The 15495-nt window shown below is 25.6% G+C and overlaps 1 protein-coding gene across 1 annotated transcript; it reads right to left on the bottom strand.

Annotated features, from left to right (window-relative positions):
- LOC129963111 (ELMO domain-containing protein 2-like) lies at nucleotides 1-15284 on the bottom strand. Its single transcript, XM_056077184.1, has 7 exons — nucleotides 14975-15284; nucleotides 12541-12709; nucleotides 12324-12453; nucleotides 5639-5772; nucleotides 5496-5564; nucleotides 4260-4393; nucleotides 1-3243 (listed from the first exon to the last, which is right to left on the bottom strand). The coding sequence occupies exons 1-7, from the start codon at nucleotides 15123-15125 to the stop codon at nucleotides 3083-3085; spliced, it is 948 nt and encodes a 315-aa protein (XP_055933159.1). The 5' UTR covers nucleotides 15126-15284; the 3' UTR covers nucleotides 1-3082.
- Nucleotides 15285-15495: the final 211 nt, after the last annotated feature.

Raw genomic sequence — 15495 nt, 5'->3', positions numbered from 1 at the left:
AAATATCAATATTTTATTTGAATAATATGCATAGATAGAAAATGACTAGTACTCAAAAGTACATACATCACAAAATTTACATATCAGCATGGTTATACAAGGAAATTACATTTGTACATAAAGCATATTATAAAATAATCAATAGAAAACATTATGTACTATTTCTCTAAAGTGCATACACATGGAAATAAGAAGAAATTCAGCTCATGTTATCAAGTGCTGCGAGTAACTTGCAGTTCGAAAACCAAATTTGAATATTAGATTAGATGATAATTGAAAAAAGCCTATTTCAAAAGACAGTGATATTTGTAACATCAAATATTAAGTTTACAAAAAGTAGAAATATTTACAGAACAGTTAATAAATTTTTGATAAGTCACACATTTTGCACACTGAAATAAAGAATAATTCACTAGAACAATTCCTTTTTAAGTGAAAAATAAAAATAAAAAATGGCTGTAAGCAAATTTGCTAAGATAAGTAGAAAACTTAAATTCTTACACATTTTATAAATTAGTCCTAAACTCAAATGATTAAATAATCGTGAATTCAGATGTAGTATTGCGTGAAAGATTAAAAGGGAAGAAAATGAATTACATAAAAGAATAATCCAGCATTAAGCATTTATGAAGTATTAACACTTTAATAAAATTTAAATAAAATTATTTCCTTGAGGATTTCTAATAAATGGAATGATAACAATAGTGATATTGATTTTATGCAAATCTACATTTTAAGATTTTCATGTTATGTACAATTATAACTAAGCATATATTCGATTTACAATTTATTTAGTTCTTTTTTTTTTCCATTTGAAACACAGATTAAAAATATTAAAGAAAGGAAAAAATCTGTCAACAGAAATACATTAATAATATCTTATATGTCTATTCTGTTTTAGTTTAATGCCAAACAGCAAAAAAGTAAGAAAATTATATGTATGAAATGATATAATGAAAATTTGCAGAATAATTATTGATGTTGGATAAGTAAAAGACTCTATCATTAAACTGACTCAGGCAACATATTAAGATATAATTACTTGAAAATATCTGCTATTTGTGATTATAATATGGTCAATCATAAAAATCATAAATTTCAATAAATTTTTCCATATAAAATTATACATACATTTTATATATATATAGTATTCATTTAAAAAAGTATAAAATGATAGATAAAAGAAATTACCAGTATTACAGCCACAATGCACTTATACTGATTACCAACTTTAAAATCTCATGAATAATTCATTTAAATTGTAGAAATATACTTTTGCGAATATAGCACAAAATATTCCAAAAATGAATTTTTATTCAATTCATATGCTTTTTATTCCACTTTTTTTGCATCCATTTAAATTTTAACTTTTATCAAAGTAAGTTTTATAAAGTAACTTTTATCATAAATTCTTCTTTTTAAAACATAATTGTAATTTTATGGAATTTCTAAAATCCAAAATACTGAACTTTGATTATAAAAGAATGTTCAAATGCTGAAAATCTATTAAAATCTTAAATCAATCGAACTATATATAAAGCACGGTTGTTATTGTTTTTGCAGTTGTAATGCATGATAAATGGTAAATGCTTTTTTCATCACAATATTAATTATGAAGCCATCAATACATTTTAGTAAAAATATTTACATCTTGTATTCAGTTTTAAAATACATATAAAATTATTCAATTTATAGAACCAAGAAATCAAATTCAGTTTGGTTCTTATTTCACAACTAAATATTTACAACACTTTCTAAATCAAATCGATTCAAAAAATTTCCCCAGACATATCTATGAAATTATTTTGCATGGCAGTAAAGATTAAAACAATTTAATTATTTCCTTTAGAATTTTTTTTAATTTTCAAGATTACAAAAACTCAAAAATTTCCATATTTTTCAAATCAAATGTATAAACTTTTTTTTTTTATTATCAGTGCAACATGAAAACCTTTATTCTAAATTTAGAAAGTAAAGTTAAAGTATTTTACATTCACAGTTTACTGAAACGGAATGTTAACATAAATTCCACATTTCTTTTTAATTTCTTAATTAATTATGTAAAACTAACATTGGATTCTCTGGGAATAAATTGTTATATTATTTAATAAAAAAGAAATATGTAAAAAAAATATATATATAACAAATTTTTACAGATTAATAAATGTGGTCTTTATAACCTTTTTTGATAATTTTATTATGGAAATGTTCAATAATCTGAAAAGATTATTGAAATATGTAATTATTCAAGGAGATAAATTTTCTGTGTATATCAAACCTTGATAATACACATTTATAAAATAACTGATTAAGATTGAAATCACAACAAATAAGACTTTTATGCAAATTTATTATGCAATGTTAACAAGGAAATGCAAGCTTCCTTCGAAAATAAAACAGTGCATGAATGCACTTATATCACTTAAGTATCACAACTCATTTTCTTTCTCCATAAGTAAATGATCAATGTTATCTACAAGCTGATTAACAGAAAGTGCAATATAATCAACAGTCCTATATCAAGAAGCATAAAAAATGCAAAAGTTTTTGATTGTTTACAAAATTATGGATTTCAAATATTTTCTATTATTTATTTATATAATAGCAATGAATTCTTTCAATAAATTTATTTTAGTAATGACCATTATTTGTTGAAAGAAAATTTTCTAACATTTTTGAAGGTGCATGTGCATAAAACCATAGATTGATTGATTCACTAACCACAGATGGATTATGGAAAAACATATTTAGTAAAATCTATCAATGAACTTTACTATCATTATCTTTTACATTTTAATTTCATTCAAAATTTCTGTGATCTAGATCAAATCTTATTAAGTTTTTACTTTAAAAATAAATATTCATTTTGTATTTTATATATTAAAGAATGGACGAACAATTCAGCTTCTTGCAGTGTGGAAATATGCTAGGAATACTAAATGTGATGGGTGATTTAAGTATAATTGCTATTTTCAAAGGGAGAGGCTAATTATCGAAAAATTTACAAATGCTATAGAAGGTTTTAAGTACCAAATAATGTTTTAAAAATGATTAAATATAATAAAGTTGCATTCTAATTGAATCACAAATTTTTAATCAAGAAACTCAACTTTAGCTGTGCTTTAGGATTTTGAAGCAGTTTTAAAACATTGTCTTGGAATTTAGCTCTTATTCTACTGAATTCCATGATGTCTCGTGGCTTCTCTGACAACCAAAATTTGTCAAATTCATAAAAAAGGTAACCTGAAATGAAGAAAATGTGAATTATGAAATATAATAATAGTTGTAAAATTTAATATCAAAATCATTAAACACATTCAATTATTTTCAAGTTAATTATGCACAAAAACAATATATGTAATTATATAAATCAGCAAAGAAGCAGAGATGAAAAATAAAAGTCAATTTTCTTATTTTTGCAAAACAAATAACAATTTTAGAAACCTTGACTCTAATTCTATGCTAATTTTTCCTTCATTTAATATTAATATGTTTTGGGTAAGGGCCTGCTGCCAGAAAGTTGAAAATGTTAATAAAAAAAATAATTTTTCAATACATCTAACATTAATTAATTTTTAAAAGATACAATTAGTTCAATGAAGTTTTCTAATTTTTCATGTCTTCTACTAATTAAGGTTTCATATTTCATCAACCATTTTTCACACATCAGACATCTATCTCAATCTACATAATATTTAAATAAAATTATATCTGGAAATGTGATGAATTACAACTAAGAAGCGCATAGTGCTATGAATGAAAAAAAGCAAAAAAAGTGACATTACCAAGTAAAAAAAATGCCAAAACTGCATTTTAAGAAATTGAAACATTGGTTAATCCTTTTTAGTTTAGTCTAGTTAATGTACTGTTTAAAAGCAATACCAGGCTTTCTTGGGAGGTTGGACCTCATAAATTTCGAACCACAATTAGATGACACCTGAACTAATAACTCTCCCTACAAACTTCTACACTAGAGAGAGGACATTTGCTGAGATTCACTAGACCTGTTTGCATGGTGGTTCTTCCGCAGAATTGATCCTTGATTCCCAGAGTTGATATTTTACCATCAGGCTCCCTAGCCTTTTCAGAATTTTATGTTTGGATTAAAATAGCATTCTTAATTGAATTGTATAGGATGATTTAAATAAATTTCTTTAATTAAATTTTTTTTACACTAATCAAAAGTAAAACTTTTTTTTCTTGACAATAAATTAAATGGTGTTAAGAAAATAAAGATTGAAGAAAGAATGAGTACTTACAGTATACATAATGAAAATCATTCATTTTAGGCTTTCCTTTCACACTGTTATAAAAATGAACTTGAAGAGTTTTATTTCTAAGCAAATCATATGCCATACTAGTGAGATTAATACCTACAATTGCAAAGGAGTACCTAAAAAATAAAATATTTATAATATCTTACAAAGGTTGAAAAACACTCTTCTCATGGGTAAATGCTAAAACTATTCTAATAATATAAAATTTAAAAATACATATATTTGGCAGTAAATAATTTTCATCATTATAATATAACTTGCAGTAATTTTAGAATGAATTGTATGAAATTGTATGAAAAAGACATAATAATGCAACTAGGAATCCAAAGCTTTAAGAAGGGAAACACACCACTTTTTAATATTATTGATATGATAAAAATATTTCAGAAATTATTTTTATCCAAATCAAAAAATTTTTTGACTAAAACAACTGCACAAGCCACAAAAACAAAAGACTCTTTCTGTTTCATAAACAAATGTCACTTTGGCTATAAATAAAATTTACTAATATTACTAATTCACTTAATATAGAGAGTAAGAGAAAACAGTAATTATGAAATGTTTAATTACTAACACAGTATTTTTTTAATGTATGTGTGTAAAACTTACTTCTGATTACAATACACATTTATATATATTTTAGTGTTTACGTTTGCTAATTTGCATCTAATATCTAGTGTTTAGGTTTATTAATCACAGCATTTGAAAGAGTATTATAGCAAATGCATATCAGACAATGCAATGATTCATTTTAAAAATTCAATTAATAGTGTTTTACACAGTTAACATCTTGTCCAAAGAAAGAAAACTATTTGAAATAAGACAGAAAATTTTTAAAAAGAAATCTAAAAGAGAAAAAAGGAAAGAATTGAAACACTCAAAAATTATTTCATTATCAAATTAGTATTGTCTTTAATTAAACATTATGACTTTCATGATTGGTTAATAGGTAGCAATTGAAAAATTTGGTACCTTTATAAAAATATATATATATATATATATTTAAATTACAATGATATTTGACAGTCCTCTCATCATCTGATTAATTTATCACAGCATTTCAAAGAGTATTATAGCAAATGCATATGAGACAATGTTTTTTTAAATTTATGTTCCATAGGTTCAAAACAAATATCTCGGGAACTCTTTAGATAAGTTAACAAATCACTTAAATGCCTTATATAGATTATTCTTTTTCAGAAACATCCATGAACATACCCATAAGTGGGATGATTTGAGTGAAGCAATACATGTCGGGCAGTCTCTGAATGTTCTGTGGCAAAATACCTAAGGAAGAAAAAAAATTAGAAGACTAAAACCAATTTTTATTTTAACCAAAAGCCTTATTGTTTCAAACTTACAATAAATTCTCTAATCCTAACACTCCCATTCCACGAAAATCTGTTTTGGGGTCATCACCTTGAAATCCAATGTCTGTCCACTGCTTCGAGATTCGGTTCTGTAACGGTTTGTCTGGATTCAATAAAGACCATAACTGGAAAATAAAGATAAAACCATGATTTAAGCATAAAAGGAAAGCAGAAACATCAGAAGAAGCAAATTCAAGATGTGCATATTAACTGCTTTTCAGAAAACAATGAAAGTTTCCAAAGTGCTAATTAAAATAAATTTCATATCAAATAATTAACATAACTATAAAATATATAAGAGAGTCCTTTAAAAGGAACACTAAGACCCCTCTTAGATCAATGTTTTTTGAATAGGGGACACTTGACCCAATAATACAACAAATATCTGGATCTTCATGGCGATTATGTTGAAAAGTAACCATGCTTGTACATAAATTCAGTTAACTTTCTATTTTTTAAAAAAGTCTACTAAAGATTAATAATAAATTGGTTTTCATATTTAAAAAAACACTCATTTGTTGCCATCATTATTAAATTTAAAAGGAATTATTTATTTTTCAATAAATAAATCTTTATAATTTTAATATATAAATATGTAACAACATTCCATATTTTAATGTTTTTCATATAATTTTTTCTTTGATACAAAATAAATAAATAAAACTATTTTAATCATTACAAAATTTAAAGAAACAACTACTAAATAGAAAAGCATGATTTAACAGAGAGAAACAATCCCATTAACCCCTTGATACACAATGACATCAGGGAGATGCCAAGAATTGTCTATGGCAGACACAAGAAACATTATTAACATTATATATCCATTGACCATCATATAAGTTGCCCCAAAAATGTGAAACAAGCATTTATTTTCTAACTATTGTTCTTAGACATTCATTAAAGTTTATAAAAAGTTTTAAAATATTAAATCTTTATATAGGCTCGATGGTTTAAAAAAGTCAATAAGTAAAATATTTCCACTACATTCACTGACATATATACAAAGTTTCAAACTTTTATCTATATAACTTCCAAAATTTGTTTATTTTTAAAGCTATAAAGGCTTGTCACAAAGCTAGATGAAAATATGTCTATTAACATTATATATCAAACCCATTAAATGTTATATAGCAATCCAAATTTCAAAATAAAAAACTTTGTTTCTAAACTTACACATATTGTTCAGATGAGTCAAATTAAAAGATATTTTTTGAATACATCAAATTCAGTTTTCTTTGTTTTGTTTGAGATTTTTTTAAAAAGTAATTATGCTGAATGAATGCTTCAGATCTATAGTTTATTTTATAAAATACAATTTTTTTCAATAATTTTTTAAGATAGAAAATTTACAGAAAACTAAATATATACTGATAAAGAAGATAAGATCAATGATACAATTTAAATAAAAGAAATCATAAAAGAGACTTTTTATTTTTTCAAAACGAAATTGCCTTTATTTAATGCAAAGGGAAAAAAAATAAAAATAGAATTCATCAAATCTTGTTAGCATTCAACAAATAAAAATGGCAATTCTATAGAACAAAGTAATGCTTTGGTAAATAACTCGGTAATGACTACTAACTAAAGTGAAAATAAAGTTTTAAAGAAATTTACTAAATTTTGATAATTATATAAAGATTAAAAAATCTCTCAGTATAAAACTGAAAATCCATTTGTCTATATGTTTGAATCTTATACAATTTCATGCTCCTTGATGGATCTGAATAAAATTTGGTACATATATTCCTTAGCATCAAGAAGGACTTATTATGATATTAAAAAAGCTTTTATGGTCATCTAAAGGAGATGAAATGGGTGGGTGGGTGGTACAATTTTACGTCTTTCCATATTAACTTTTGAACAAATAATACACAAAAATTATTTTTACACTGTCTTAAAATTTAAAAAAATTTAGCTCTTAAGCGACATAAATTTCCTTTTTAAATAGTTATTTCTCTACAATTAATACATTTTTAAAAATTTATTTAAACATTCTGTATAATAAGGACTTTTTTCATTGAAATATTAAACTTGTTTTCTGTTTTATTTCATTCCATATTTCTATTAATTTATATGCGTATTTCACATTAATTTTGATTTTCTTTTGCCATTAGAGAATAGCCTTTTTTGCTAAAGATCTCAATCAGGACATTAAAAAAATTATTAAGCATATGAGACTAAAAGTCTTTTATTTGCAATCTCTTGATGTTATTAACATTTTAAGATTAAATTTAACATCTTAAAAACGCTAAAATGAACCTAGAAACTCTGTGTTTCTCCCAAATCAATTATATGAAGTCAGATTCTAGAAGGAAACTCAAAGAAATTTTTACTTATATAAAATGTAAAATACATATTTTTGAAGCAGTTTCATGGGTGAAGAGAGAGGATACTTTGAATTTTTAAACTTTATTTTATTCCATCCCGGGAGACACAATTTATGTACAAGCAAGAAGCAACGAGTTACGCCAATCCATAGCACGACACAAGAGAGAAAGAAAAAAGAGCGAATGAAATATTTATCCCCATTATTATATACTATGAGATTCTGATAGGGATAAATTTAAATATGTCGGTTTAGGTAAGGGAATTGCATAGGTATGTATTAAAAGAATTTGTTTGGGTTGACTGTTTTTTATCTCTGCCCTCAGAGCATTTGAAATAGCAGATTTAAACATTTTTACAGAGCTCATTGCGCATTAATTAGATAAAAAAGGTGGAATTGGATCAGGAAATAAGAGAAAATTTATAATGAAGTTAATGTGGGCTAAATTAAGATAAAGCTTTGGAAATTAATTAGGATTTAAATTAGATTTTAAAATATCATTAAATATATACATCAAATGCTTACACTAAAAATTCTTTTCATGTGAATTCATCAGAATAGTAATTAATAGGTTAAAACCTCTTTTAGGTTGAATATAAAAACTCTGCAACTTAGAAGTATGTATGCTTTATTTCTAATTTACATATAGAGCAATTAGATGTTAGTAAAGCTGCATACAATTGCTAGTTATTTTATGGAAAACTTCTGGAGTTTCAGTTTAAATTAATTTCACTCGTCTAATTTTAAATCTTTTATTAAAATTAAGAAATCTTTTTATCTTTTTTCTTAAAGATAACAACATTAATAAACTTAATACTTTTGATTTCGAAAATTTATACACTAATCTACTTCATGAAAAATTAATAAAGGTCTGCACTTTTATATATGACGAATATTTAAATGAAAATATCATTCCTAAAAATAACTGGCTTCAGTTATGTAATTTTAATATTACTGAAAATTACGTGTTTAATGGTATTAATTTTTATAAACAAGTCAAGGGCATTCCAATGGGAACAGCTTTCTCAAGTGCTTTAGCTAATATTTTCCTGCATTACTATGAGAAAAAAATAATTAAATATAATTTAATAAACGGGTGGAGATATATTGATGACCTACTTTTGATTAACTTCGACAATACTAATATTATTACTAATTGCTATCCAAAAGATTTAATTCTAAAAGATACAAATAAAAATCAACTTGAGTCTACCTTTCTGGATTTAAAAATCGAAATTGCTAATGATAAAACAATAGTTGGTATATACGATAAAAGGGATGATTTCAACTTTAAAATAACAAAACTATGTAACTACCATTCCAATCTAAACTCTAAAATTTTCAAAAATCTAATTTTCTCACAAGTTAACAGGATCAAAAGGGTTTGCAATAATAAAAATTCTTATATTGAAGCATCAAACAACCTCCTTAAAAATTTAATTAAAAATGAATTTCCTAGAAATTACTGTAATGTCAATTTTTTAATTAAACAAGGTATGGTTTGGGATTAATCCTTTGGCTTAAATAAAAATAGAACTTTCCTTGCATATTGGATTACTCAATAGATGGCGCTGGGAGCCTACATCTGTTTACATAATTTACCACTAGTTTTTTAAAAAACAGGGAATCACAATCAATAGTTTAAAGTTTTCTTGACTCTTAATGGTATGTACTGGCCTTTTCGTTTTTAATTTTAGTGCTATTGTTTGTTTTTATTGTTATTGTATTTTTACTTTGTTGTGGTTAATTTCTTCTTATTTGTTGTTTTATATTTCCTTTCTGTTAAAATGGTATATCTCTTGAGCATAATTTCAGGGGATTTTCGGGTCACGAGGAATCATTTTTAGACAATGTCTGTTTTTCCTCACAGAAAAAATCCCTTTCTTTGAATCCCTGCCTGAGGGTGACCCTTGAAAAAGTCTTCAGGCCGGATTCTTTTTTTATATTTTTTATAATTTTTTTGGTTTAATTTTTTTGATTTTTTGTTTTTCCTATTAACTTGATTCTAATACTTTTGTATCAATTCATCTGTGTTTTAGAAATAGCTGCAATTGCGCTCTCTAAATACTATGAAGTTCTTTTTTTGGTTTTAGTTTAAATAGGTTATAAATTTTAGTTGCGATTTCGAAACTGTTTTTGTTTCGTTTTCAAACTTTTTCTTACTTAAGATTGGTTACTTATATATATATATATATATATATATATATATAAAGGGTATGTTACATACTTGTTACAGATAAAACAATAACAGATATGTAATAACAAGGGATGGATTATGAATTAATTTTTTTTTCAGAGTGGAGGGAATCCTACTCAAGAATATAATCTTTAACATTTTTTGCAAATTTAAAAAGGTGCAATCAATGTACATTGATAATGACATCAAAATGTGCTTATAGGCAACAGTAAAAACTTTGACATCTAAATTTCTGAAAGAAAAACAAAACAATTCGAGTGAGGATAGAAATGTCTAGAATATAGATCAAACCCAAACCAACACGACAAAAACAATTTAAGCCCTAGTGGAAGTCTAACAGTATTTAATATCCATTCAAGATGCAATGGATGAATTGAAAGCCTTAAACATTTTAGAAAAGAAAGTTATTTCTGATAATTAGCACCATTATCAATCAGCATGGTTGGATTATTTGAATGTACCAAAGTAATTAAAAGAAAATAACATATGGTAAGCATAAAAAGTTGTTTTTGTTTTTTTATATCCCAATCACTCATTTGCAAGCCCTGATTTCTGAAAATCTAGTTTTTGTCACTGAATCATACAACAATTCATAAAAATATTTGAAGTAAGCAGAGTGAGAACTCTTTTCCAAAAATTCTCACTCCATTTAAGCCATCAAAAATATTTTGCCCCTTGAATGAGGTCTTATTATATAACATAACATATAGTACTCTTTTATAGACATGCTATGTTGACTCGACTTTACTGAATGTTTATACCTGGTGTTCATAACAGTGCCTTTAAATGACAATCTCTGATAGTGAATTGATTGCTTATCAAGAAGGTAGTATATGTAAGGCACCAAAGATGTAAGATATTAAAAACATAAATCAATTTATATAATACTTTTATTTATTGGTTGCAATAAATATTTTTTTTCAAACAATAATATATATAGCCAGATCAACTATTCAAATGCAATTGACCTATAGCACCATTTCTTACAATATATAAAATATGGCCTAGGGTTTAAGAAGGGCTACGATCCTCATGCCATTACAAAACTTTTCAACACAGCCTTGTAAATTTTACATTGTTAAATTGCCTTTCTGTCATTTCACACTGAAAGACCAGAATTTGGACAATTGGGAATAATTAGAAGGTCACCCACCCTTTGGAAATATGATGCTGTTAAGATTCTGTCTTTAGATGGTGTATTTTTATGTCACATAGTATCTTTCTGGGCAGAACTCCAAGACATCCAGTGGGGAGCATTCAAAATTCTCAAAATCTGGGACTGAAGGAAAGTGTAAAACCCTTTTTAAAACTTTTATAACAGAAAGACTATGTTTTTCCTTTCACCACTCTTTGCATTTTCAAAAATATGGACAGAATAAGTTTAAATTTATAAAAATCATACCATAAAATTCTAAATGTAATTTTGAAATTTTGAGAGTTATAATCTTAAATAGAAAAATATGACAGTATTAAAATAAAAGTGACATGGCAGGAATAATAAAAATGACATGGCACTCTTTGATAAGCTCTGAAATTTTGAATAACAATGCAAAAATAAGTGACTTCAGGTAAGTCAAGTAGTTTATAAAATTGATTATTTTAAAAAAATCATCAAGAATAAAAGCATAAAGAAATATCCTGAAGTCTTGCTTTATTTGTGGCCTTTTTCTTTCCTTACGTTTCCAACGGAAAATATTCTTGCATACCAAGACTTTTAATAAAAATTTGAATTAGAGAAAAAAATAGAGAATTAATAATTTAAACAACTTTAAACAAATAAATTTAGACAGATTTTTATAAATTCCATAATCAGTCTTCAAATTGTTATAGAATTAACTTAAGCAATGAGAAATGCAACAAATTTCAAATGTAAATTAAGTTATAAAATCAAAACTAACAGAAAAAAAATTTCATTGGCAAAAATTAATAAAGACTGTAAAAACATTATTTTAAAATATACTTTCTGATGAATGGAAATGAAGAATATAGATAGAAACTTTTAAAATAAAATACAGATTTTAAAAACAGAAAGCTGCTTTGATTTTTGTATAGAATGACTGCAATATTAGAAATTCTTATGATCATCTTTCCAAAGCTATAGCTCACACTCCATTAAAATTATGAAATAAAGAAAATATTACAGCACTTACCTTAAGCAGTTTGTCCTCATGTTCTTTGTTTTCTGAAGAATATGGTGTTTTCCGTAAAACTTCTACTTCATGGAGTAGTTGCTTGTACCCATAAATTTGATAAAGGCAAATTTTGTAATTGTTAATAAACCTACAGAAAAATAACCACATTATGATTGCATTAATAGTTAATTGACAAACATTACAAATTGAATAAAATATCACGTTAACAACTAACCGCATATGAAAAGTCGGCTTTATGTCTTTAACATCTATAGTAAGTTTCACAGCATATTCAACACAGTTTTTCATGGCTTTATCTACAAATCTTCCTTGCATAGACAAATTATTTAATTGTTGAACCATCTGCAGTATGTCCTTGGTACGAGATAAGCTCAGAGAAGTCTCTAAAATAATTTATTTATATTTAGATATTAGAAAGATGAATCAATTAAATTTTAAGACTTTTCTTTTTTTAATTTTAAAAATGAAATCAATGCAAACTATAAAGGAAAAAATTATGCAATCAAATTCTACCTAATCACACAATTGTTTTATTCTCTAAGGCTAATAAAAACATGCAAATAAATCTAATCATAACAGATAACAAGTCGAAATGAGCTGCAGAATCAATATAACTATAATGATCCAGAATGCTTCATTTAAAATATATCTATAGCAAATATCATTTGCAAATGCTTATCACATATTTTTATGATTTTTAGCAACATCTGGCAACACTTAGGAATTTATTACAGTATAATTGAAAATTAATTTGTTTTTAATAAGGTGAGAATTGTTATATTTTTGATGTTTTTGAAACAGCATATGTTAGCAAGCAAAGAACATACAATAAATTTTTTATGCAATGAAATTTCCGCAATAAATGCATTTGAAATGTTGCAAAAAGCTTTTAAAGCCAACAGTTTTTTGATTGTATAAAAAATTTTTAAGTTGACAAAGAAGCTATCATAGGTTATCCACAGTCTGGGGGACCATTAACTTTTATTAATCATCAAGATATCAATAAGATCAATAAGTTGTTTCAAGAACAATGAATATGTTTTAAAAATTGTAATGTGTTCAGATGGGCCAAGAAATGCTTTATCAAGATGATTCCTTTTTAAAATGGAGAATTTCCTACGTTCAAACTTGGATATAAGCTTTTAATACAGAAATAAATCTATAATAAAGTGGATGGTTCTGGAAAGGTGAAGGAAGCCCATGTCAAAGTCATTCAAAAATCATGGTAAAAATGATAGTTTCCTTTTATTGTAATGTATTATGAATTCCTATTAACTGCACCATATCTATGAAAAAATTTTTAAAAATGATCTGAAATATGGTGAAATGATTTTACTTCATGCACAATGATAATGCACCTTCTCAAAGTGAAATTATTATTTGTGACTTTTTAATTAAACATTAAGTAAATACAGCTCCATTAATTCTGCATTCAACTAATATGATACCATGCAGCTTTTATTATTTCTTTTATTTGCTTGTTATCATTTTGAATCTGCTAATTGAATACAAGAAAGTTGCAGTTATATTTGAAATCCAGTTTAGGATTAAAAAATATTTCATTTAAATGAAATTTAATTAGTTATGTAGTAAAAAATAAAAACAATTAGTTCCAGAGCATAAATAAATTTATATAACTTCCTAACTAAATTATCTGTTATTCCCCTTCATTTTATATCTATACTTAAAATATTTTTGTGAGCAACTTAAGTACCCAAAGATTAATTTTGCATTTAAGAAACATTTGCAATAGTTTCAGAATTAGAATTATTCTGAGAAAAGTTGCAAAAAATATACATTGAAAACTAACAGTAAATATATAAGAAGATCAGAAGTTCTATGAAACATATTTCTCAGCTTCATAAATGAAACCTTGCAGCTGATAAAAGAAATAAAATGCTATAGTTAGTAAATTAAAAATCATATGAAGAATTATCTACAGGGAATCCTAGCAGTGAATATATGTATAATGTAATGTAAAGATAATTTTGGCATTTACATAGGTAAAAAGAAAAAACTTTTGGAATGTTAACTTTGATTTATTTTCCATGGAAGGCATATAATGTATAAGTAAGAAGCAAGAAGGAAATGCATCATTCTACATTGTGACACAAGAGCAAAAGGGAGAGAAATTTTCTTAGTGTTTTTACTGTAAGGTTCTTACAGGGATTTCCCTGACATTTGGCAATTTAGGCAAGGGTAGGTATCTTTTCAAGAAATGTACAAGCCTTAAGGATTTTTGTCACTTCGTTTCCAGCATGGGAATAGATGGGTCAACAATTTTGTTAAGCAAGCATAAGAAATAAGTAACTAAAAAAAAAGAATTGGATCAGGAAATAAGATAATATTTTAGAATGAAATTAATATGGGCTAAAGTAAGATAAAAATTAAGTAGGACTTAAATTTATATATATATATATGGACCAAAAAAGGAACAGTTCATATATATATATAAATTGTTCCTTTTTGGGTTTTAGTTTGAATAAGAAATAATTTTTAGTTGCGATTCCGAAACTATTTCTTTTTCTTTTTCAAAATATTTCTTACTTTAGATTGGTTACTTATATATATATGATGAACCTAATTTTAAGTGCAGCAACAGAAAAAAAATATAGTGACTATCTTTTTTTGAATTACTTTTAACATACCAATTTTGCTCGATCGCCTGAAACCAAATTCTTCCCCATAACATATTCTCTGTAGTTCACATAATCTAGTTGTTTTTCTTAAAAACCATTTCACTACCGGTCTAATATACCATTTTAAATAAGAAAATATACTAATGATGGTGGATATCATGACGAAAATAGATTTCTGAATGCAATCTGATGTCACCGTCTGTTAGATCTCACGATCCCTCTACCAAATTTCATCCTTTCAGTTGGAAATGAAACTTTATAATACCAATATACTTTATTCACAATTCGGATTCTATTCCCCACAATATAAAAGTAAATACGAAACTTTCAAAATTAGAGTTGCCAATTTTATTCTCTGATCAACTGAAATTTGTCATAATTGACTGACATACGTTTCTATGAAATCTTGAAATATTTTCTGACAATTTTATTTCTAAATTCAAATATCCAATCCTTAAAATGAATTATTTTTACTACAGAAAAGGAAGAAAAACTCGGTACAACCATTCTTTAATTTCCTAACTGAATTG

The sequence above is a fragment of the Argiope bruennichi genome, chromosome 3 (genome assembly GCF_947563725.1).
Source record: "Argiope bruennichi chromosome 3, qqArgBrue1.1, whole genome shotgun sequence".
Taxonomy (NCBI): Eukaryota; Metazoa; Arthropoda; class Arachnida; order Araneae; family Araneidae; genus Argiope; species Argiope bruennichi.
Note: the sequence above shows the minus strand (reverse complement) of the source record. Positions and strands in the feature narration are given on the sequence as shown.

Excerpts from the sequence above, each read along its gene's own strand:
- LOC129963111 (XM_056077184.1), bottom strand. The coding sequence starts at position 15,125 with ATGATATCCACCATCATTAGTATATTTTCTTATTTAAAATGGTATATT. Across the intron at positions 12,710-14,974 it reads CAGGCGATCGAGCAAAATTG|AGACTTCTCTGAGCTTATCT; the intron begins GTATGTTAAAAG and ends AAATTATTTTAG. Across the intron at positions 5,565-5,638 it reads TTAGGATTAGAGAATTTATT|GTATTTTGCCACAGAACATT; the intron begins GTAAGTTTGAAA and ends TTTCTTCCTTAG.